The sequence below is a fragment of the Diabrotica virgifera genome, chromosome 8 (assembly GCF_917563875.1).
Source record: "Diabrotica virgifera virgifera chromosome 8, PGI_DIABVI_V3a".
NCBI lineage: Eukaryota > Metazoa > Arthropoda > Insecta > Coleoptera > Chrysomelidae > Diabrotica > Diabrotica virgifera.
Window position 1 is genome coordinate 228804826 of NC_065450.1, and position 25670 is coordinate 228830495.

The following is a 25670-nucleotide window of genomic DNA, read 5'->3' on the forward strand; positions in this document are numbered from 1 at the left end:
TAATGGTACTATGCAGAAAAGAACTTTCCGGCACAGAAACGTCACTTTTCTGCACACTACTGTCAGTTATTCTGTGAGAAAATATTAAGTTTGTTAACATAAAATTGTGCAGAAAAATGCATTTGGAATAGTGGTTGTAGAAAAATCTACTTATTTGAAACTAGTAACATCTAGATATCTACTAATTAACTCAAAAATCCTTCAAATTTTTTGCCTATAAAAATTATTTAGTCGGGCATTAACGTTGAACGAACCACGGGGATTATGGATAATAAACTTTGATACCTTAATAACTACAAGACTGTCAACTACATCTCTATTTTTTTAGTTGTAATAAATCTTTAGTTGTTAAAAGAGCATAGGCGCAAAATTTCGGACCAATAATCTTTAAACTTATTCATTTTTTTCGAATCCTGAGAAAACTAATCAATATTTTTGAAAAATTTGAAAGCAGAATGAATGATTACATTATTGTCGAGGGCTGAAAGTCCCTTAGAATAAACAAAATGTTTCTTTGAAAGAGATATTTGAAATTAATAATCACACTCAATATTCTCTTTTCCTTTTACCCCTGTAACATATTAGAATAAAAATTATAGAAGTCTTCAGAGACTTTCGACCTTCGGTAACAATGTAATCTTTCATTCTGCGTTTAAATTTTTAAATAATACTTATTAGCTGTCTCAGGACTCGAAAAAATAATGCATCTTAAAAGCATTGACCAGAAATTTTGCGAATATGCTATTAATGTAGCTGTAGTTTATTTTGTATTGATTTATTTATTATTTATTTTTCCAGTACCTAGTTTTAGGTAGTTATTACGTTTTAATTAAATAATATTTAAAAGTGTTTTTTTTTACTTAAATTATTATAATAAATTAATATAACGATAATGAAATATTTAGATTTATTTATTTATTTAGAATTTAACACTTAGGATAATACAAAATACGAATAATATAATAATAGTAAGTAAATAGTATTTACATACATGAATTAGGTAATAATCAGCTAGGATACGAGATTTTCATCTATAAACTAAAATTTTTAAACTTTGAAATAGAGAATCCAGTAGATTAAAGGGCCGGTTGCGGTTGTTAGAACGCTAATCAGAAATGGAATCAACTGATCATTATCAAATATTTAATTACTGTCAATGTCAACTTTGATCGTGTTGCTGAAAACATAATTGATTACAATTATGAGATTAGATTAATTAATCAATTATCTTAATAATTGATAATTAATAATTAATTAATCAATCAATTATGGTAATTATCATAATGATCATTGATTACAATCAACTGATTGGCGTACGAACAACGGATTTTGTTATTTGATGGTTGTTAAGGGGACTAAAAGAATAACATTGGCAACATTGATTTTAATAACAGAATAATTTTTGACCTAGTGTCCCTTTTCGTGACAAATCGGATATTTTTCGAGCGATTATCGGATAATCTAGAGAAATGCGATTGGCAACACTGATCAATATACGCATAAGAATTCTTTAGTGTCCTCCTCTACGGAGTTGAAAGCTGGAGTCTGACAGAAGATGCCATAAAACGGTTAGAGGCGTTTGAAATGTGGTGCTACCGACGTATGTTGAGGGTCTCATATAACACTACACAACTAATATAACTATTCTCCAGAGGCTAAGAAAAGACAAAGAAATAATCAACACCGTAATGAACAGAAAATTGGCTTACTTCGGCCACATTATGCGTAATGAAAACTACAGACTGCTACAGTTGATTCTACAAGGCAAGATTGAGGGCAGGAGAGGCCCTGGACAGTGGACGTAGTGCCGTAAATAGAATAAGATGGGTCAATGTGGTTGCCAACATCTCCAGAAGATAGGCATTTTTAGAAGTAAAGAAAGAAAAAGAGAAATATTTTCTATTGAATGTAAACCACTGGTGTAATTTTCCATTCATAAATAATTAGATATTATCGGAAACAATAATGATCATTATTAATTTGTATATAAATACCATTTCACGATACCATTATTTCATACCTTAACTATCAGATTAGAATCATTAAAATAATAATCAGGGGAAATGATACCGAGAACTACTTCCTAAATACTATGATCTAACTTAATGATAACACTGATGACACGATAAACTGACAATTAAAATTAATAAAAGAGCGCTAAGCATTAAGTACAAATAAATGGTCGGTCTAACTGCTAACTACTTCAACAATCAAGAAATCCCTGACGAACCCAAATATCACAACAGCAACAGAGACCATTGTCATCTGGAAGGTCATTCGACAAGAACGAGAGAAAGTACTGAACATAGAGGTGGAGTAAGAAAAATCCATAACAAACAGTTACCTTAGAACTTGTCTTCATAAAGGTAGTTCTTTCTTAATTTATTAAATGTTTTTTAAATTAAATGAGAGAAAGGGATATAGAAAGAGGGAGCGAGAAAGAGGGAGCGAGAAAGAGGGAGCGAGAAAGAGAAAGAAAGAGTGAGTGAGTGAGAGAGAGAGAGATGCTACATATTCTCCACCCTCTTATATGGAGTTGAAGCATAGACGATTACGGCCGCAACTGAAAAAAGCTTTGACGCAGCTTTGAGATGTGGTGTTATTGAAGAATGTAGAAAATATTCCCTCTTATCTCCTTTTTTATATATTGCCTGTATAAGACCAACTGCCCATTCCTCCGGGATTTGCTCCTTGGTCCACACCAACTTTTTCAGGTAATGGATTCTTCTTCAGAGTTCGGATCCTCCATATTTAAACAATTCTGCCGAAACTTTGTCCGTTCCTGGCGCTTTACTGTTTAGTTTGGCTACTACTATGTTCAAAATTTAGCCCTGTCCATTGTGGGTTGTTGCTTAGGCTTTGTACAAGGGTTCAGGTTTTACCTGAAAAACCCAAACGCCGTGGTTGAAGTTACCAAGGAACAAATGCAACCACATAGTATCGTACACATGCAACCGCCCAACGTCGTCAAACCGCGGTGGTTGTAAGTTACTAGGGGAGGAATGGGACAAACCGCCCATATGTACAAAGCCTTAGCCACGATCGTATTTTACTTCGTAGTCCTCTCTATCCCTGGATCTTTTATTTCACTATTAATTGAGCATATTGGTACTTCTTATTTCTCAATAGGTATGTGGCCTAGGTATGATGTTATTCTAACTTTCACTGTGTTGAAAAATTCTCGATCCTTGCCTATTCCATGCGGCGCTTTTTGTTTGAGTTATGCGATATTTGGGGTATGTGTTTTGAGGTATGCGTTTAGCCTTTATAGACTATGAAAAAGCGTTCGATAGTGTCGAGATATTATGGGCGATATAAAAAGCTCTAAATAACAGCAGAATATACTCCAGGTACAGGTAACTCTTACATAACGTCTATAAAACAGCAACTATGACAGTCGAATGGGAAAATAAAACAAACAAAATTAATCTCATAGAAATACGTAGAGGCGTAAGACAAGGAGATGTAATATCCCCAAAACTCTTCACCTTAGCTCTGGAAGACGTCTTTAAAGAACTGTAGTGGGAAGACATGGGTATCGACATAAACAGGAAGAATCTCAATCACCTCAGATATTGCGATGATGTTGTCCTTATTACAACCAACCAAGAAGAACTAGCCACAATGCTGACTCAACTAGCACACGCATCGGAGAAAATAGGATTAAAAATGAACATGAGTAAAACCAAAATCGTGACAAATACAAAAGACAGAATAAATGTAAATATAAATAATGTCAATATTGAGGTTGTTGACGAATATATATATAGATATATATATATATATATATATATATATATATGTATATATATATATATATATATATATATATATATATATATATATAGATACAAGTTTTTATTTTTTTATATATATACATTTTATTTTTATTTTATTATTTACAATTTTTATTTTTATTTATTTATACCAAACTACTTTATATATATATATATATATATATATATATATATATATATATATATATATATATATATATATATATATATATATTGAAGTACAGTAACAAAGTTAAGATGGATACTAAAAAGCACACAGATACAACAGTACCTAAAAACCCGTGTGTTTGACCGCAGTGCATCCTTCCTGTTCTGACGTATGGCTCAGAAACATGGACGTTAACAAAGACCAACATAAACAAAATTGAAATAACTCAGAGAAAAATGGAAAGATCCATGTTTGGAATAAAACTACAAGACAGAAAATCAAACAAATGGATAAGAGAGAAAACAAAAGAAAAAAATGTAACTGAACATATAACAGGGTTAAAATGGAGATTTGCGGGCCACAATGCGAGACAGGAAGATAAAAGATGGAATGCTGAAATACAAAACTGGAGACCGTGGACAGGAAGAAGAAAAAGAAGAAGACCTCAGATGCGATGGAAGGACGATATTGTAAAAGCTGCAGGAACTAACTGGAAAAGCGCAGCCAAGGACAGATGGAAATGGAAAAATTTGGGGAAGGCCTATGTCCAAAGTTGGATAGAAATGGTCTAAAAGAAAAAGAATAAGATGTGATATTCACGAAATCTTTAGGATTCTTTAGTAGATCCACATTTGAAAGGCTTCCAATTTATTTATGGTTGATGTTTTAAGGGTCCAGCTTTCAACTGTATAGAGAAGAGTCGATTAGACGTAGAATTGTGATAAACATAGTCGAATTTCGAGTTTTGTTCGAGAATCATATAGCAGTCTTTTGATTTTTCGAAAGATTTTCTGTCCTGTTGTATTCTCAAACCTATTTCTAGATCAGGATTTAGGCTGCTGTAGATACAACATCCCAGTTACTTGAACTTGTTGACCTGTTCTAAAATTGCCCGTGGCCCGTTTATTGTGTGAGATTGAGCTACAGTTTGGTTTTTTCGGATTGACATCGCTTTGGTTTTCTTAATGTTTATTTTCATACCAAATTTCTCACAGACCGACTTGGTCCGTTCGATGTGTCGTTGTAGACCCAAGTCGGAATCCGCAATCAACACCGTATCATCGGCGTATTTGATGCCGTTGATATTTATGCCATTCATCTTGACTCCATACTTGGAATCTTGCAGTGCCTCTTCAAATAGAAACTCAGAATAAAGATTAAATAGCAGTAGGTCATGCTTACTCTATCAAATGCTTTTTTGAAGTCTATGAAGCATATAAATATATATTTCTGTTGGTCGTAGCATTTTTGAGCCAGAACTAGTAAACTAAACACGGCTTCTCCCGTTCCCATGCCATCTCTGAATCCAAACTGATCGTCTCCAATGATTGTTTCGCACTTTTTATAGATTTGGTTTAATAGCCCAGTAAATTAACGGGAAATACGGCGATACCGTGGAATTTTCAGGGGCAACTTCGAACTGCATGAAAATTTGGATTTAGGTTCTACTTACCCTCCACTTCAAAGTTGAAATTGTGCCGTTGGTTGCTTTTACTTGGGAGGTGACAGTCACCCCTTCTCGGGGGTGAAAAAACATACGTTTAAGATAAGACCGGAAATGGATAAATTGACTGATTTTAAGCAACTTTTGTTCAATAGAGTTTTTGTAGGTAAGTCAATACTTTTCGAGTTATTTGCGATTGAATATGTTTATTTTTTTGACAAAAAACTACGTTTTCAGACGGTTTTTCGCAAATAACTCAAAAAGTAAATATTTGATCGAAAAATATATCCTTAGCAAAAGTGTAGCTTATAAAAAACCGAAAATTTGTGTATGAAGAAAGTCTATCAATTGAGTAAAAACAAAGTTGTAGCTCATGAAAAATACGTTCTTATTCGTCTAATTCCAATTCGGGAAAAATCCATTAAAACTTTTTTAAAGTTTTTGTTTATAAAAAGCTTCATTTTAATTGTTTATAAAAGTTTCGAGCATTAAAATTAAGCGAGTTACGCTCAAATAAAGTTGGCCCTCTTTTTTTTGATAAAAAAATCATGAAAATCTCCCCGTGTTTAGCTCCCCAAATGAAATTAATCGCTACCGCTTTACAAACGATTTACTTACTTATCTATTTTTTATATGATCTGTCAGTCTCACCGGTTTAAAGTGTTTATATTTGAAAGGGTTATAGTTGAAAAAGCTTGAACGGGTCACTATTCACGAGTGTATGCAAATTTTGAACAGCCATATCTTAACCAATTTTTGTCTTACGGAAATACAAAATGAAACTAGCATATTTATAATAGCAAAACCTACTTTTTTTTACTCCTTAAGATTTTTCTTATCACTAATACTTTTTAAGTTATGTTGAAAAAAGTAAATTTTTCAAAAATTTTTAGAAATTTTTTTTACTATGTATAAAATTAATTTTTTTTAAAAATAAACACTTCAAACCAATAAAACTTAGAGATCATATAAACAATACACATACAGTTAAAATAAATGGTAAAGCGGTAACGATTAATTTTATTTAGGGCTCTAAATAGAGGGAGGTTTTCACGATTTTTTTTTTTACCAAATAAAGGGACCAACTTTTATTTTCACTGTAACTCGTTTATTTTTGAAGCTAGAAACTTTTGTAAAAAAAAACAAATATAACGCTTTTTTAGATACTTAAAATGTTAATAAGCTTTTCCCGAAAATTGCTTAATTATTCGGTGATTTCTGTTTCTTTACTGATGCACCACTTTTTTGTTTTTTTAGCTACACTTTGGCTAAAAATATTTTTTTCGATGAAATATTTACTTTTTAAGTTATTTGCGAAAAACCATCCGAAAACGTAGTTTTTTTGTCGAAAAATCACATTTTCAATCGCAAATATCTCGAAAATTATTGACTTACATAAAAAACTCTATACAACAAAAGTTGCTTAAAATCAGTCAATTTATCTATTTCCGGTCTTATCTTGAACTTATGTTTTTTCACCTTCGAAAAGGGGTGACTGTCACTCCCCAAGTAGAAGCAACCAACGGCACAATTTCAACTTTGAAGTGGAGGGTAAAAAACAAATTTTCATGAAATTCGGAGTTGCCCCTGGAAATTACACTCCAAAACGGTCATTTACTGGGCTATAAGTACGACTTTTAATAGGACTTTTTTGCTGCATGGCTCATAAGGCTTATCGGACAGAACCCGTCATAGGGTTGGGGGTTTGGCTTTTTGGTTATTAAGATGAATATTGATTCTAGCTATTCTAGCGAGTACCTTTTTTATTTAAATACTATTCTTAAATTGAATATCGAGTCTAGGAGAGCTTAATTTTGGTTCCGAAGTTGTCCATCGAATACTCTTGAACGTTCCAAAGTGAGTCACCTAACATCCACCTCTAATCATCACCTGGGCATATAAGTTTCAAACTTCTTTTACCACACCAGTCCAGCAAGTCGTACCGACAAACATGTCAGCAAATAGCAGTACCTGGACTTTCGTTTTCATCGCGATTTTAGCCTTAGGGGTGAGTGGGGCGCGTAATCGAAACAAGAGACCCCAGCAAGAGCCCGTTGAAGTTGATGACAGTGCCGAAATCTCAGACCAGTGTCCGGAACCAGATGGGTACTTCGCGGATGCGGAACAGTGCGATAAGTACTACCATTGTTCGAATGGGAGAATAACGGAGAAATTGTGTCCAGATGGACAGGTTTTCAACGACTACAGTTCGGAATATGAAAAGTGTGATTTGCCGTTCAATATTGATTGCAGCTCAAGACCTAAATTGCAGGAACCTCAACCTAGTGAACACTGTCCCAGAAAACACGGTTAGTTTGTTTTTTTCTTTTTGTTTCTTGGCACAGCTACACAGCTGGCAATATCAAGCATATAGCATATGTAATATATTTTCTGTGAAGTTCTATATGCAGACTTACTTTTTTTAATAATAATTGTTAAACATACAGGGTCCTTACTTGTTATCCAAATTTATCTATGAATTCGTATAGTTTCGGAAAATTATTTATTTTGGTGCCACTGTATCGCCGGTCCTGAATAAGAATGACGTATCTGCAAAAAGCCAAATTTCTCAGGAGAGCAAAAAAACAATTTTTAAATATTTCAAATAGAGATTAAATGAGGAGCAATCGCCCAGGAGCATCGGTAGGGCGTTTATTCTTACAATGGTGACTTTTATTTTTATCCTTATTGGTTCGAATTTCATTATCTTAATTTTTTAATCCCCCCATTTTCAACCCTACCTACAGTTGCGTCATTCTTGATCTTAAAATTTTTCTGTACAAAAAAACTATTTTTAAACATTTAGTATGCCGCTTATTCTTACATCGATGGCTTTTATTTTCATCCCTATTGGTCCGATTAGTTTAGTTCCCCCATTTTCAACCCTATTTACAGTTGCGTCATTTTTCTTCAGAAACAAGGTCTAAAATGGTGCGTATTTCAATAATGACCCTGCAGTATATCAGCACATAGTTACAGTTCTGTCGCTTTTGTATCATCTGTACACAGTACATATTTTAGAAGTTAATATGTAGTTTGCGGTCTACAGCCGCTTTTATGGTATAGCTTGCGGTCTACCTGTATAGTTGTATAGCTAAACGGACGTGCAGTAACTCGTCCCCAAGATTAAAATTACCAATTCGCTTAATCTCCTACCTGAAGAAACTTACATCAATTCGTCACCGAAAATAGCAGGTAAATCAAAATAGGTTCATCCACTCGTCCCCGTAAAATTATAGATCAGTATCAAAGTATCATGTCACCGTTGAGATTTTTAGTACAGAAATAAAATTTGGTGCTACTTCGGTATGCGGTCTACGGCAGAGTTTCTAGTTTGGTATGCGGTCTACCGTCTGATATGCGATCTACGGCAGTTTAGCTGATTCGGCATGCGGTCTACGTACAAAAACAAATTAGAGAAACTATTACAAACTTTTTATTTATTATTTATATTTATACTTTACTTTACTTGTCATACTTGTGCTTTACTTCACACTTCACGTGTTATTCTGTCTAAATCCCGAACCGAGGATTAGCGGCGTGTAATTTGGGTTGCCTATATAAACTTGAATCAACGAAATGGGCCTTGAGTGTTAATTTAAAACGCTGAAAAGACCGTTTAGTGATAATAAAAAGGGTGGGTTGTGATTGCGCGCAGCGGTCAAATACCTCCTGCCCTGCGGTTCTCTCACTCTAATACCCGTAAGTTGGGTTTGGACCGAAGGGTTAGGTCTTCCTCCTTTCAGGCAAAAACCGATATTTACTGCGGTTGCATGATATTTAATATTAAAATAGTATTTGATGTGGTAGAATGTAGACTCTTTGTATAATTACCAATTGAACAGTGAAGCTGTTAGTAATAATAAAATAGTAATGTTTGTAATAGTTTCTCTAATTTGTTTTTGTACGTAGACCGCATGCCGAATCAGCTAAATTGCCGTAGACCACATATTAGACGGTAGACCGCATACCGAAGTGGCACCTAAAATTTTCTCTAGTGTGGTAATGCTACGATTTTTTTTGTATAAAAATTAAAATGGGTATATTTTTTGTATAGGTGCCTTTTAATTCATTTGTATTTTACAAAACTAATTACACTCACTCATCAATTCTATGTTGAAAAGTATATAGAAAAAAAATACTCAACAGTATACAAAAAATATTAACTATATTACTAATAATGTACATTGTAATGTTTGTTCAACAGTAAATGGTTTGAGTTCAATTAGTGCGGTCGTAAATATTATTAAATTTATCTGACATGGCCCACTGTTAAGACCCACCCGGAGCGATAAGCCACCAAGGTAGACAGAGTTGATCTTTTGCAATTAACACTGACTAGACGGTACTCCCATAATAAAGCCTAAAATAAATTTTACCTGAAACCGGGCCTTTTATACTATTATAAGGACGAAAAGCCACAAACAGTTTGTAAGCAAAATAAATAAATAGTAAAAACATTTTCAGGAATATACAATAAACTTATGTCTTTACTAGTATATAAAATAACAATAATCATCTTCTTTATTAGGGTGTCTGCATGACTTTTTTAAGCCAGAATCATTGACTGCCCTTCTCTCTTAAATTGAGGTGCCTGAATTTTTTCCTTATAATAATAATTAGGCTGTATCGTTTTGTAAATAATTAGGTTACATATAAATTTTTTTGTAAATAGTTGGGGTTCATTTTTTTGCAAATTATTGCATTTATTCTATGCGTTTTTCTTGGTTTCTTTTTTCTAAACTGACAAATTATATTATTTACGCCAAGATAACATGTGAACTATTCTATTTTTATAAAATTAGTAGCGTGTAAGCATTTCTTGGCATCGCGCGTACCAAAAAAAAGTTTATTAACTAATAATAAGCTGAAAATTTTTTTAAAGCTTAACGGTGTCTAGTCGGACAAACTTTGATGTATGGGAACACTGGAACAGGGGAAGTTTTAATTGTGGAATGTGTCATCCTGACAAGTTTATGATTGTGAAAACTAGCAGTTTGTTTTTAAGTTTATTCAATAGCAAACTTTATACAGTGCTAGTCAAAAGTCCGTACCCCCCCTCGTATCTTTTGAACGGTTATACTTATAATAGTGGAATTTGGAGGGAGGAAATAAACGGATATAGGCTTCTTAACTAGTCATGACAGGTGACGTAATAGTGACAGATGACGTCACAGCGCCACTATGACAGATAATTTTAAATGGGACCTTATGGCAAGTGATACCTCGTTTGAAAGGTATTGAAAATACCTATCCAGTCATACTATTTTTTTTGGGTTTAAGTTGATTTTGATTTTGGTGAATAAATTAAATAAATATAACATTGTAGTTTCGTATTTAACTAATAAAAATTCAAATGTCCGCCTATGGTTTTTTTGTCAAAAAAGTTGACGTTTTTCAGTTCTCTAGTAGTTTTTACGTCAACGTCAACCTTTTTGACAAGTAATCATAGGCGGAGGTTTGAATTTTTATTAATTAAATGCGAAACTACAATTTTATATTATTTCATTTATTCATCAAAATGAGCTTAAACTCAAACAAAATTAGTATGACTGAATAGGTATTTTCAATACCTTTCAAACGAGGTATCACTTGCCATAAGGTCCCATTTAAAATTATCTGTCATAGTGGCGCTGTAACGTCATCTGTCACTATTACGTCACCTGTCATGATTGGTTAAGAAGCCTACATCCGTTTATTTCCTCCCTCCTAATTTCACTATTATAAGTATAACCGTTCAAAAGATACGAGGGGGGGTACGGACTTTTGACTAGCACTGTATAATATATGAAAAAATGTTTTCCACCTACCTCTACCGAAAGTATACTTTTCCGGACCTGATTGTAGGGAGCAAAGTTGTACTTTTCCTCCGTAGGGAGGAAAATATTTTTCCTCCCTAGGGAGGAAAAGTAAAAGTGACGTCATGGTATTTCATTCATGAAATATAACTTATTGACGCCCTGTACAATATTTATTTTCTATTACGTAAGTATCTATACATTTTAATGTTTATTTAAAAACACTCTGTATTTTGCAGAACAATGTTTACATTAATAATTTGACAGTTGACAGTTATATTGTACCTACTTGTTAGTTTTAGTTCTAATAAAATTTGTTGGTTAGTTACCTAAATAAATTAAGTAAAAATGAAAAAATTACTTGTTATTTGAGGAAGGTGGAAAAACCATATGTATAACATGGGAGTAAAGTGCCTTTTCCTCTTTTCCTCCCTTGAATGATTACTTTTCGGGAGGCAAAGTAGCACTTTCCTCCCTTGTTATACAAATAGCTATTGTCCTACAAATATGTTGAGCATTTTAATAAATCCGACACGTAAAACATGTCAAATGGCAGGAATTATATTGGTGGTAAATGGCAATCTGATTTTTGCATGAGAGTTTAATGAAAGGGCAACAAATCAATGGGAAGTTCTGTCCGATAAAATACATGGGATGTTTTCGTAGTCTGACGTTCGAAACTTGTAACCTGTTCCACAATTTAAACTTCCCCTATTCCAGTGTTCCCGTACATAAAAGTTTGTCCGACTAGACACTTAAACTATTAACAAATTTTCAGCTTGCTGTTAATAAACTTTTTTTGGTACGCGGATCCAGGCCTAGTACACCGCACACTATAATCAGGGCTATATACACCTTTAAGACCGAATACTATAGTATGTATTAGCACCTTTATTTTATTTTTGATGATGTGTGTTCTTTGTATCATCCTTCGTTTCCTTTTAATTGCTGTGTCCTTGCATTTATTCGATGCGTTTTTCTTTGTTTCTTTTTTCTGAACTGACAAATTACATGATTTACGCCAACATTGTGATTGCGATTCTAGTTTTATAAAATTAGTAGTGTTTAAGCATTTCTTGGCATCCTAAAAACATTTTTAGTGACTTGCTAAAATCCTAAACTAAATAGTTATAAACTAAATAAACAGATATCTTCGCGGAAATTTCAAAATACATACTTCAATATAAATTGGCGAAGGTCATCTTGTATTAATCAATTTATAGATTTAACTTAGTTTCATATATTTGAAACACTTTTCATCATCTTTGGCTTTTACATCTCTTCGTGAGTCTTTGTCGCGTTTACTATCGTCTTCCATTGGTTCTGATCCTGTGCTACTATTTCCCATGGTGTCACTTCCATCTTCTCCAGGTCTTCTCTGACCATAGGCGTAACCAGGGGGAGATTTTGAGAGTTATAACCCCCCCATTGGGATGTACTTTGAACTTTATACGCCTAACACCATACCCCTTATAGACCTTCCAGTAGTTGTAACCCCCCCCCCCTTAGGATCATTCTGGTTACGCCGTTGTCTCTGGCTGCATCTTTCCACCTTTTTCTAGGCCGTCCTACCGGTCTTCTACCGTCTGGTCTTTCCCAAAACACATTGCTAATCAGTATGTCGTCATTACTCGGTACCACGTGGCCTGCCCATCTTAGTCTATTGGCATTTATGTATCTCACGATGTTTCGCTGTCCGAACAGAGTCTCTAATTCATTGTTGTATCTGCTCCTCCATTCATTTGTCACACTGTTCCTGCAAAAACCATATATAACTCGCAGGATTTTGCGTTCCCATACTAAAAGTTTATTGATTTCTTTCTTTCTCAACCATGTTTCACTTTCGTATGTCACCGCTGGTCGTATTATGGTTTTGTACATTTGGACTTTGATACGTCTTGAGAAAAGCTTTGACCTCGTTAGATGTTGAACGCAAAGAAAGATTTATTCCCCGCTAGTCTTCGTACTTCAACCTCCCCTTCTCCCGTGTTGTCACTGGTAATTGTTGTTCCTAGGTATTTGAATTCTTTGACCACCTCAAAGTTATTATCGTTTATGGTAATGTTTTGTCTTATTCGCTGTCGTTCCTTTCTTGATACGACCATGTATTTAGTTTTTTCTTCGTTTATTTTCAGGCCTACGTTTAGTGTTGCTTCTTCGAAGTTCGAAACTATCTCCTTAACTTCTCATTAACTTCTCTTCTTAACTCATTCAAACATATTCTTCACGAGTCTTACGTACCTACTCCTCAGGAACCCATTTATCTCATAGCTCTAGTCTAGGAATTGTGTCGTGCGCCTTCTCAAGATCTATTTTTCTTCTAATAGCGCTACAACCCTTTGTGAGTCTTGGCCTGCTTAACAATGTTCTTCCATTCTGCCCTGTCGGATACTTTCCTTCGCCACTGCCTGATGTTCATGGTTTTAAGATCTCCCTCTACGTCATCTATCCATCTTTTACGGGGCCCTTCTCTTGTTCTATTCTATAATATTCTCAAGATCTATAAATACCAAATGTAGTTCTCTTTCTTCAAAAATAGGTTGTCTTGGACAACATAAGTCTTATTTTCTTCTAACCATTGACTAATCACTATTGACAGCTGCAAAATCTAATTGTTGCTCACTAAAATTTCTTTTTTAACTTTTAACTGTATTTCCAGGTTACTTTGCCCACGACCAGAAAAACATCTGCGACAAATTCTACTTCTGCGTTGACGGCAAATTCAACGCCATCACATGCCCCAACGGTCTAGTCTACAACGTCAAAGCCGGCATCTGTTCCTGGCCTGACGAAGCCAAAAGAAGCGGCTGCACCTCTGAAGAAGTCTTCGAGTTCCAGTGCCCTAAAGTAACCGAAGATGTAGCCATCACCCACCCACGGTACCCCGATCCAGAGGACTGCCAATACTTCTACGTTTGCATCAATGGCAATTCGCCCAGAAGAAATGGCTGCAAACTCGGCCAAGTATTCGATGATGTCACCAAACGATGCGACTGGGCGAGAAACGTGCCAGAATGTGCCGATTGGTACCAAGGAAGATTGACAGAGCAACAGTTGAAAGACTTGGAAAATCCACCAACGGCAAGGCCCAAAGCGACTAAAGGAAGTAAGAGGAAAGGTCAGAGGCCACGAGAGAGAACAGTAGTACATGACGATGAATAACTTATGGTTTAGTCTTAGTCGGAAGTTTTAAAATATGAAAATTTAGTTTAAAAGAAAATTAATTAACAAATATTAGTAAAAGAAAGTATAAAACTGTGTGTACTTGTTTGGCTTAACTCTTTTGATATTGCTCAATATTAGCTATAATTTTGTTTGAACAAGGCATTACTCATTGGAATTTTATTTTTTACACTTTTTAAACTTATACACCATATATGATCATATTTATAATACAGTAGGTACTCCCAGGATAGCAATAGACCTGAGCTACACCTGCGCACAACTGAGGAGTGATGTAGAATTCATTTGTACCTTAAATTACAGAGTTACAACAGCCGTTAACATTGTTTTGTAAAATAATGACTGTAGGGCAACCTATTTTGAGTTGTATTTGATTATTTAAATTTTTCATGGCAAATGTTTTATTTGAATATTAGCTATCCATAAAGTTTTAAATGTAGTTTGTATGTATACATAGTTTTCTACATTTTTTGAAAAAACATTAAGGTTTGAAAATATTAGTATTTATTATATTAAATACAAGAATATGTTCGTGGAACAAAATATATTTTTCAATTATTTGAAAGTGTAGTTTTTGATAAATTTTGTACGAGTGATAGTTATTAAATTCTTTTTTAAATATTAAACTGGTTTATTTTCCCGTTCCCTTAGAATCAATTATTTGAAAATGAAAAAATGTAAATCTTAAAAAAATCAGCCATACGCTAAATAAATAAATAAATTAAAAAAAAAACTGATTTTAACAGACAAAAATCGAGGTATCCACATAAAGGAGTAAAACACGCAAAAACATTATACAATGGCGGGCAAAACTGTGGAATAAATTAATTTTTTCAAGAATAATTGACCTTGGAGATGTTCAATTTTTCACATATGTAAAAAATAATCTCATATTCTTCGCTGTATGTTTTCAATAATTTTCATGATCGATTTTAAACTACTCCTTAATCCGGCCCTGACTAATATTCTTCTCCTAGTAGTTCCTACCCATCCCTACTTCTCACCCCTACCCAAACAGACCATTTTGCTGCACATTTTTGGGAACAAAAAATATATTCGGCCTCTTTGAATTTGGGAAAATGAATTTACCTTGTTCAAGAATACAATTTTCATTTCGTCGTCATCACTTTAGTTCACAAAGTTCCCTAAGGCACTTACGAATCGAGTGCAACAAGTTTCATTAAGATGCATCCAACTGCAAAAATTTGGTCATTTGATCACCAAAATTCGACCATTCTTCTTCTTCTTGATGTGCTTATCCGTGACGAATGTTGGCGATCATCATGGCAATCTTCACTTTATCTGCAGTAGCGCGGAAACACTGCACAGGTGTTATGTTCAACAAGGTTATCAGGTTCTTTAACCAGGATATTCTTCCTCTTCGTGGACGTCGTTTTCCATATATTTTTCCTTGCAGGAGCGCATATCTGGATTTATTTCGCATAATGTGTCCGAAGTACTGTAACTTTCGACATTTGATGGTGGTCAGTACCTTTCGGTTCTTCTTCATTATTTTGAGGACCTCCTCATGACCCGGTCAGTTCACGACATTATAGGTATTCTCAGATATAGCCACATCTCAAATGCTTCTAAGTTTCTATACATTTTTTCTTTCAAGGTGCACGATTCAACACCATCAAAAAGGACAGAGAAGACGTAGCATCGCAGCATTCTTACTTTTATGCCGGGAGAGAAGTTATGGCTCTTGAAGAAGGCCCTCATCTGGTTGAAGGTGGATCTAGCTTTTCTGATGCGCGCTCTTATCTCTTGGTTGTTAGTCCATTCTTCATTTATTATGGTGCTGAGGTAGTTGTAGTGCGCCACTCTTTCTACGGGGGTTTGGTTGATGTAGAGTTGACCTTGTGTTATCTTTTTCTCGCTAATGATCATAAGTTTTGTCTTCTCTACGTTTATATTGAGTCCATATTGTTGACTGGAATACGTGATTTTGTTCATAAGGACTTATAGGTCTTCTATACATCGTTTCGCGGTGACTTTGCAATACAGACTCTTATGAAGCACAGTTTTGCTTGTTCTACGCCTGCACAATACCTTATAGTCTAAGAGTTAGTGAACCCTCCGACTAACGATCGTCCTGTAAGGCTAGAAATTTTTCTAGTGATAATTCATAGCAAACCAAGGCTAAAAACCGTGACCTGGCAGGCTTCAGCGGTGCACGTGTATCTACCAGGTGAATCGAAAAGTGCAAATTTAGGGGGTAAAATAAACTTTCTCCTGTAAAATTTAAATTTAAGTATGTGTTTAAGTAAGTCATTTAGAAGAAATGTGTACAATGACAGGCGATTCTGAAGAGCATAAGACCTTGCCAGGCGAGGGGAAAAATTAGGAGTTTTTCCTAAAAATTTTTCTGTTTGCATCGAACAAATTTTTTTAGGCTTTTTGAATCATTCCAAACAAAAAAGCTCTTTAGTGATTTTTCCCTTAAGTTAATAGTTTTTGTTATATAAGCGATTGAAAATTTTGAAAATTGCGAAATCGGGCATTTTTAACCCTAAATCGGGCATTTATCTAAAAATTTCAAAGTTGCTAAGGTAGGTAGATATTCTTTAAACATTGATTGATAAAATCCCAAAGAGTTTTTTCCACTACGATATCGGAAACCCCTTTGGTTTTTAATTGATAATCAAGCGAGTGCGACACTGTAGTATAAGTGAGGACGTTTGAGTTGGTATAAATTCATTATCTCGAGAATGGGCAAATTTCAAGAGAAATCCTCAGACAGGTCGATTTGTATTTTTAAATTAGGACTTTTTGGCATATATATAATACTAGTGACGTCATCCATCTGAGCGTGGTGACGTAATTGATGATTTTTTTAAATGAGAGTAGGGGTTGTATGATAGCTCATTTGAAAGGTTATTTAATTCTCTATTCCCTAATATAAACATTAACATAATTATTTATACAGGGTGTACAAAAAAATTTTTTTTTATTAAATTAACTTTGATTAAATTTGACAAATACAAGAAAACATTTTTTTGTACACCCTGTATAAATAATTATGTTAATGTTTATATTACTGAATAGAGAATTAAATAACCTTTCAAATGAGCTATCACACAACGCCTACTCTTATTTAAAAAAATCATCGATTACGTCATCACGCCCAGATGGATGACGTCACTAGTATTATATATATGCCAAAAAGTTCTAATTTATAAATAAAAATCGACCTGTCTGAGGATTTCTCTTGAAATTTGCCCATTCTCGAGATAATGCATTTATGCAAACTCAAACGTCCTCACTTATACTACAGTGTCGCACCCGCTTGATTAGCAATTAAAAAAACAAAGGGGTTTTCGATATTCTATTGCAAAAATCTCTTCGGGATTTCATCAATCAATGTTTAAAGAATATCTACGTACCTTGGTAACATTGAAATTTTTAGATAAATTTCCGATTTAGGGTTAAAAATGGCCGATTTCGTAATTTTCTAAATTTTCAATCGATTATACATATAACAAAAACTATTAACTTAAAAGAAAAATCACTGAAGACCTTTTTTGTTTGGAATGATGGACAAAAAACCTAAAAAAAAATTGTTCGATGCAAAAAGAATAATTTTAGGAAAAACCCCTAATCTTTCCCCTCGCCTGACAAGGTCTTATGCTCTTCAGAATCGCCTGTCATTGTACACATTTCTTCTAAATGACTTACTCAAACACATACTTAAATTTAAACCTTACAGGAGAAAGTTTATTTTACCCCCTAAATTTGCACTTTTCGATTCACCTGGTAGATACACGTGCACCGCTGAGGCCTGCCAGGTCATGGTTTTTAGCCTTGGTTTGCTATGAATTATCACTAGACAAATTTCTAGCCTTACAGGACGACCGTTAGTCGGAGGGTTCACTAGCTCTTAGACTATTACCTACATTTAGCTTATCAGCAGTACTCGAACATTTTAAACACTCATTTAACTTTAAAATAGATTCAATACTAAATTGTTAGAATATAAAGTTATCTTAAGAACAATAAAAAATTGATACCAGTACCCACGAAAAATAATTCATTGTGGATAATTATTGTAAATATGTATGTACTATACATATACTTACTTGCTTGCATAAAATTTTAAATTTGAAAAGAACGTTATAAATCACAACAGAACATAATTTAAAACATATATCAAAGACAAAAAAATTGATTTTGTGTTCTGTTTGGCCCCTAAAGACGATCCTAAATTCAAATTATAGCAGATAGCCCAAAACGCGTCGTGACGTCATATGGTTGTATATTTACATTCTTCGCCAACAAAGTAAACAAAATTGTATATAATTTTAAATTAGACATTATGTAGGGGAGCCCAAGCGGGGATTTTTGCAGTTACTCGAGCGCGTCAGATTAGCATATGAGGAGAAACCTGGTACCCTGCAGATGTACATCTACCATATATTGGCTCTTAACACAGGGGAGTTCGTTAAGGGGGGCCCGAAAAATAAAATCTATCCTTAAATAAACTCGAAATTGTCAGATTAAGATAAGGTAAGTTAAGTACATGCAAAAGAGTGCATATTTCAAAAATCTGACGATTTGAGCCGGGCGTAAGGAAATGGGTGAGTCCCAAAGTTTCACAAGAAAAAAGCCAATATTTCGCGAAATAAATGACAGATCGAAAAACTAAAAAATATATGCCCAATATTTTTTAAAAATCTATCGAATGATACCAAACACGACTTCCCACGGAGAGGGGTGGGGGGTAAATTTAATATTTTAAATACGAATCCCGCGATATTTCGCGAAATGAACATCAGATCGAAAAACTGTAAAATACACTTATTCAATAGTTTTGAAAAATCTATCGAATGGCACCAAACACGACACCCCATGGATGTGGGGTGGGGGGTTACTTTAAAATCTTAAATAGGAGCCCTCAATTTTTATTGCAGATTTGGATTCCTTACGTAAAGATAAGTAACTTTTATTCGAAACATTTTTTCGAATTACGGATAGATGGCGTTATAATCGGAAAAAACGATTGTTGGAAATGGAAAATTAAATTAAAAAATGGCAAGCGCCCACTAAAATGGAAAACTTTACTTAACTGTTTTTGGTTTTAGGACCTACTCTTCACAACCCAGTAGGTCCCCAAAGCGCTCGAGTGACTGCAAATTTAGCATACTTTGCTCCCCTACCATTAGTAGGTCTGGTCTGGATCCTGCGTATGAAAAGAAAGTTGATTAATAGCAAGCTGAAAATTTGTTAATAGCTTAAGAGTGTCTAGTCGGACAAACTTTGATATGGGAACACTGGAACAGGGGAAGTTTTAATTGTGGAACAGGTTAAAAATTTGGAACGGTCAGACCACGAAAACGGCACATGTATTTTGTCCGACAGAACAGACTTAAACTCTCCGAACAGAGATTAAACTTTTATGAAAAAATCAGATTGCTATTTATCACCAAATGGGCGTTTTAATGAATGGAACATGTAGAATATGTCAAATGACAGGAATTATGACAGGTGATAAATAGCAGTCTGATTTTTGCATGAGAGTTTAATCTCTGTTCGGAGAGTTTAAGTCTGTCCTGTCGGACAAAAAAAAGTGCCGTTTTCGTGGTCTGACCGTTCCAAATTTTTAACCTGTTCCCTAATTAAAACTGCCCCTGTTCCAGTGTTCCCATATATCAAAGTTTATCCGATTAGACACCCTTAAGCTATTAACAAATTTACAGCTTGCTATTAATCAACTTTTTTTTTCATACGCGGGATCCAGACGTATAGAAAATACAGGTATGCGACGTCACAAGTGTTTTTGATCGTTTGAACTAGTTTATATACATAGAAAACTTGAACTTTCACAAAATGGCACTAAACGACACTTATAGTGTTTTCTTTTATTTTCCATATTAAAACCTTCTTTCATTTCCTTCAAAAACTGCATCAAACTCCAATCTCAACAAACTGGTATATATTATTACAATGAAATACGATAAATGTCATTAGAATATAAGTATTTTTCCATTATTCCGCCAAGATGAGCTGGCCAAATACCCAAGTATTTGGAGGCCAATAAACTAAAGAAGAAGAAGAATATACCTAAATATAAACATAAATAAAGTACAACTATGTGACGTCACGGGTCGTTTGAACTATTTTAAATCACAGAAGATTTTAAATTTGTACTTCTAAGTTATTATGAGTTTTTGAAGCGTGAAATTTTGGAAATCTTATTTTTATACAAAACTGAACATTATTATGTAATAAAAAATGTGCAAGTTCCCTATTATACATCTTAAAAATAACGTTAGTCCGCCAAAACCAAATTAAATTAAGTTAAATATAATTTAAATTGCTCATATTCTGCAGGTAATTAAAATGTTTTTTACAGTTCACTTTCACTGTCGTTAAGAAAATTAGAAAATGGACGTTTAGTTAAATATTAATCACTAATAGTATATTAGTATTACAGGCTAATTATTATAGTATCCAAATGCTATATCGTTAATATCGTATAAATACCTTTCATAGTATCTATGACTTACTTAAAAATAATAAAACCGGCAACACTGAGCTCCAAGGTTCCATAAGATTTACATTGCCCTATGCTTCTCCCACTGCAAAGTCACTGCGAAACGCCCTATAGGTTGTCTGCAAATACTATGGTGCTATCTGCATATCTGACGTTGTTTAGCCGTACCCGTTTAAGTAGTATTTTTTCAGTTTCGTGCAAAGGTTCGATAAATATTCTTTCAGAGTTGAGATTGAAGATTAGAGGGTACAAAATACAGCCTGGCTCACTCCACGCGTGATTCTCACATATTCGGTGTGTTCAACTTCAACTCTGAGGTTTACAGTCTGCTTCCAGTAAAGGTTTCTAATTATTTTCAGATCTTGGTTGTTAATTCCTGCTTCTTTTCGTATTTGCATCATCTTGGCGTGCTGTACTCGATCAAACGCTTTCTTGTAATCAACCAGACATGCATTTTACGTCGCAATCGACGTATCTGCTTCATTGCCTTGCCTATGTGAATTTATGAATAATATTCTAAGATTTAATTTTTCTAAGAAATGTTTTTCAAGTAGTGTCTTATAAGCGTTCAGGTTTTTTAATAAAATATTGTAAAAAATCTAAATCGATCAATAACAAGAATCTCTAAACAGCATACAGCATCAAACATAGTTTCAAAGAACACCTTGAAATTCCGTTCTCGCAATAACTGTATGTTGTACCTACTGAATCTTTAATTACTATGAAGTCACTGGTTAGCTATAAATAATTTCTCTTTCAAAATACTGAAAACCAGAGCCTGCATTCTTAAAGAACCACCTACAAGAATTATTTAGAAATTTTTATTAAATAATATCGGCTCGTCAACAAAAAGCATGAAAGTGGCGATGTTTTTGTACTTTGGCAATTATCAATAATTACAAGTGAAGAAACTTTCTTCTTTTGATGAATAAAACCGTTTAAAAATTATGGCTAGTTTACACGTTAGATTTTACGCTTAACAGAAATACATATTTGCAAAAATTTCTACTCAGGGTCAATATAAATACGTTAATATAAAAAAATGTGTTCTATCATACAGGGTGCGGCATTAGCACGAGGAAGTCCAATCATTACTCGTTTGTCGTAAGAGGTACGAAAAAAATTTATTTAGGTAAAGGTTCTAAAACATACAGTCGGAAAAATGAAAGAATACCCATGAACGATCACATCATTCTTTCATTTTTCCCACTTAGTTCAGAGAAATAAGGAAAAAAAATATCCTGTTCGTGACACAACCCCCTCCAGGCCGAAACCAAATTTTTTGAGTAGTATGGACATCTATATTAAGGTGAAACAGTAGCGATCAACAGGTAGCGAAAACGCGTTCCAAGATTGCGGCTGTAATTTTGAATATTTTTTCGAGATATTTGGCGCACGTATTTATAATATAATAAAGAATGACGGTACAGAGCCCAATTTGAAAAATATATTAATATGTGGAAATTACTCTGTAATTAAATACAATATTAAAGAACGAGCCTGTACCGCCATTAAGAAGAACAAAAAAATACACTTTCTTCAAATAAACTTTTTTATCCGATGCCTAGATTTTGTGTCATTTTGGAACTACTAATGAAATAAAAAATTTTAGTAGTTCCAAAATGACACAAAATCTAGGCATCGGATAAAAAAGTTTATTTGAAGAAAGTGTATTTTTTTTGTTTTTCTTAATGGCGGTAGAGGCTCGTTTTTTTAATATTGTATTTAATTACAGAGTAATTTCCACATATTAATATATTTTTCAAATTGGGCTCTGTACCGCCATTCTTTATTATATTACGAATACGTGTGCCAAATATCTCGAAAAAATATTCAAAATTACAGCAACAATCTTGGAACGCGTTTCTGCTACCTGTTGATCGCTACTGTTTCCTCTTAATAACCTATATGTTTCCTGCAGCCGATTTTGATGATATATATAGTTATAAACAAATGAAGATCAAAAAACGGTAAATTAAATTTTCGCTTTTTTCGTCTATTACCAAAAAGTTAAGTATTTTAAACAAATTTGAGAGTGAGAAACTCATAAACCGTATAAAAAACTTCAATATGGCGTTCGCTGAATATGTCTATCCTTATTGGTTGCTTAGAAAATTACAAAATAAATAAAAAATTTTGAGTTCTTACAAATATTCATAATAGACCAGGGCGCATCTGTAAAAATATTAGTACATTTGGACGTTGAGAGGTGACTCAAATTTTTTTGCAGAAATTGCTTGAAAATAAATCAAATAATAATATTTGAGTTATCCTCCCTCTCAGAAAGGTCCGGAACATTGTTTAAATAATCAAAATGTCAAAAAATTAAGGAAAAAATTGATTTTTTTCTTTGTTTTTTGATTATAACTTTAAAAGTATTCATTTCCGAGAAATATTGTACTAACATAAAAGTTGCGTAATTAAATTTCCTACAATATAGAGTTAGTTAAAAATTTAAAAAATAGTCACCCTTGTTGCAAAATAGCAATAATCGTGAAAAAAACATACAAAAACAAGTATTCGTATTTTACGTTTTTCAACCATTTCTCCTACACTTAGGACCTTAATATTTCACCCTGAAAAACTTTATGATACAGTAAAACAATACTTTAAATTTCATTAAGATCGGTTGAATAGATTTTGCAATATAAATTTTGCAATCCAGCTTTCGTAAAAAATATTCATTTTTTCGAAATGGTACAGGACTGAAAATAAAGCAGATAACAAGTTGAAAATTTTTTTGCTTATAGAAGTGTACTGTACCTTTCATTCGCAATTTTGCAAAATTAAAATCGATTAACACCACGGCGTCAGGATTTTTTTTAAATAAACATTAATTATTGGTGCTACGCGCAGGACAGCGGATAGTTTGCTCTGATTGGGCATTCCAATGACCTTTGATAATGATTGATACATTTTAATTTTTATTACATTTCGATATAAATGAATAAATTTGTTTATTGCAAAATAAAAACACATACTCTATCGTTTGAAATAACACTTTTATTAGCAAAAACTTTGTTCATATATTTTAACTTAAATAATAAAAGTTTATTATTTTTAAACATATGAAATTGTTTAAACAATATTTCACAAACAATAATAAAATTAGTTTGATTTTTGTGGAATTAAAATATTAAAATACAACAAAATATAGAGTAAGAAAATAATATATTAGATAAAGATTGGAAGAAATTTTGGTGGAAATCAACTTGTGTGAATCGAACACCGCTGTCCTGCGCGTAGCACCAAAAATGATTGTTTATTTCAAAAATTTTCTGACGCCGTGGTAATTAATCGATTTTAATAATTGCAAATGAAAGGTACAGTACACTTCTATAAGCAAAAAAAATTAACTTGCTATCTGCTTTATTGTCAGTCCTGTAACATTTTGAAAAAATGAATTTTTTTTGCGAAAGCTGGATTGCAAAATTTATTTTGCAAAATCTATTAAACCGATCTTAAAGAAATTTACAGTATTGTTTTACTGTATCATAAAATTTTTCTGGGTGAAATATGAAGGTCCTATGTATAGCATAAATGGTTGAAAAACGTAAAATGCGAATACTTGTTTTTGTATGGTTTTTTCGCAATTATTGCTATTTTGCAACTAGGGTGACTATTTTTTAAATTTTTAACCAATTTTAAATTATAGGAAATTTAAATACGAAACTTTTATGTCAGTACAACTTTTCTCGCAAATGAATACTTTTAAAGTTATAATCAAAAAACCAAGAAAAAAATCGAATTTTTCCTTCAATTTTTGACATTTTGATTATGTAAACAATGTTCCGGACCTTTTTGAGAGGGAGGATAACTCAAATATTATTATTTGATTTATTTTCAAGCAATTTCTGCAAAAAAATTTGAGTCACCTCTCAACGTCCAAATGTACTAATATTTTTACAACGTCCATCTCAAAACAGATCCGCCCTGGACTATAACCTTTGTAAAAAATTAACTTAAAACGTTCTTATTACATAGAATGCTGAGACTTCTGGTGATTAAATCATACCCCAAATTTCAAAGAAATTGGTCAAATAATTTGAAAGGTTTTTCATTTGTTTATCCCAAATTAATTTTTTTTTGCAACGCTATAAGTCAGAAAATGATGAAGTTACAGTAATGCTTTAGATAGTTTATGAAAGAAGAAGATTTATACTATTAATTTAATTTAAAAAAAATGACAAAAAATAATTCTAAATACTGCAAAATTATTTTGCAAAAACATGTGAATTAAAAAAAGGGGGCTAACTTCGTCCCTAAGTGTCCTAGGACAATTGTTTTTCTTTCTAAATGTGTATAAAAATTCAGTCTTTCCAAATATGAAAAAATAATTTTTCTTCGGGTAACGGTTAAAAAGTTATTCTAATTGTTTATAAGTAACCAAAGAATCGACGTGTTTTTGCAAAATAATTTAACACTGTTTAAAATTACTTTTTGTCATTTTTTTTTTAAATTAAGTCAATAGTATAAGTGTTCTTATTCCATAAACTGTCAGAAGTCTTACTGTAACCTCATAATTTTCTGACTTATAGTGTTGCAAAAAAAATTGGGATAAACAAATTAAATAACTTTTAAACTGTTTGACCAATTGCTTTGAAATTTAAAATATAATTTAAGCACCAGAAGTCTCAGCAATTCGTGTAATAAGAAGGTTATAAGTTAATTTTTACATAAGTTATGAATAGTTATAAAAACTCAAAATTTATGATTTATTTTGCAATTTTCTAAGCAACCAATAAGGATAGACATATTCAGCGAACGTCATATTGAAATTTTTTAGACGAATTATGAGGTTCCTACT

At 33.1% G+C, this 25670-nt stretch overlaps 2 protein-coding genes across 2 annotated transcripts in view; one reads left to right on the forward strand and one right to left on the reverse strand.

Annotated features, from left to right (window-relative positions):
- The window catches only part of LOC114333155 (homogentisate 1,2-dioxygenase), a 76583-nt gene that overhangs the window by 8769 nt on the left and 42144 nt on the right, over positions 1-25670 (reverse strand). The gene's annotated exons all lie outside the window — the stretch shown is intronic.
- Positions 7300-14996, forward strand: LOC114333160 (protein obstructor-E-like). Its single transcript, XM_028282992.2, has 2 exons — positions 7300-7698; positions 13847-14996. The coding sequence occupies exons 1-2, from the start codon at positions 7341-7343 to the stop codon at positions 14347-14349; spliced, it is 861 nt and encodes a 286-aa protein (XP_028138793.1). The 5' UTR covers positions 7300-7340; the 3' UTR covers positions 14350-14996.

Coding starts and splice junctions, on each gene's coding strand:
- LOC114333160 (XM_028282992.2), top strand. CDS start 7,341: ATGTCAGCAAATAGCAGTACCTGGACTTTCGTTTTCATCGCGATTTTA. Junction 7,699..13,846: donor ACACTGTCCCAGAAAACACG/GTTAGTTTGTTT, acceptor CTGTATTTCCAG/GTTACTTTGCCCACGACCAG.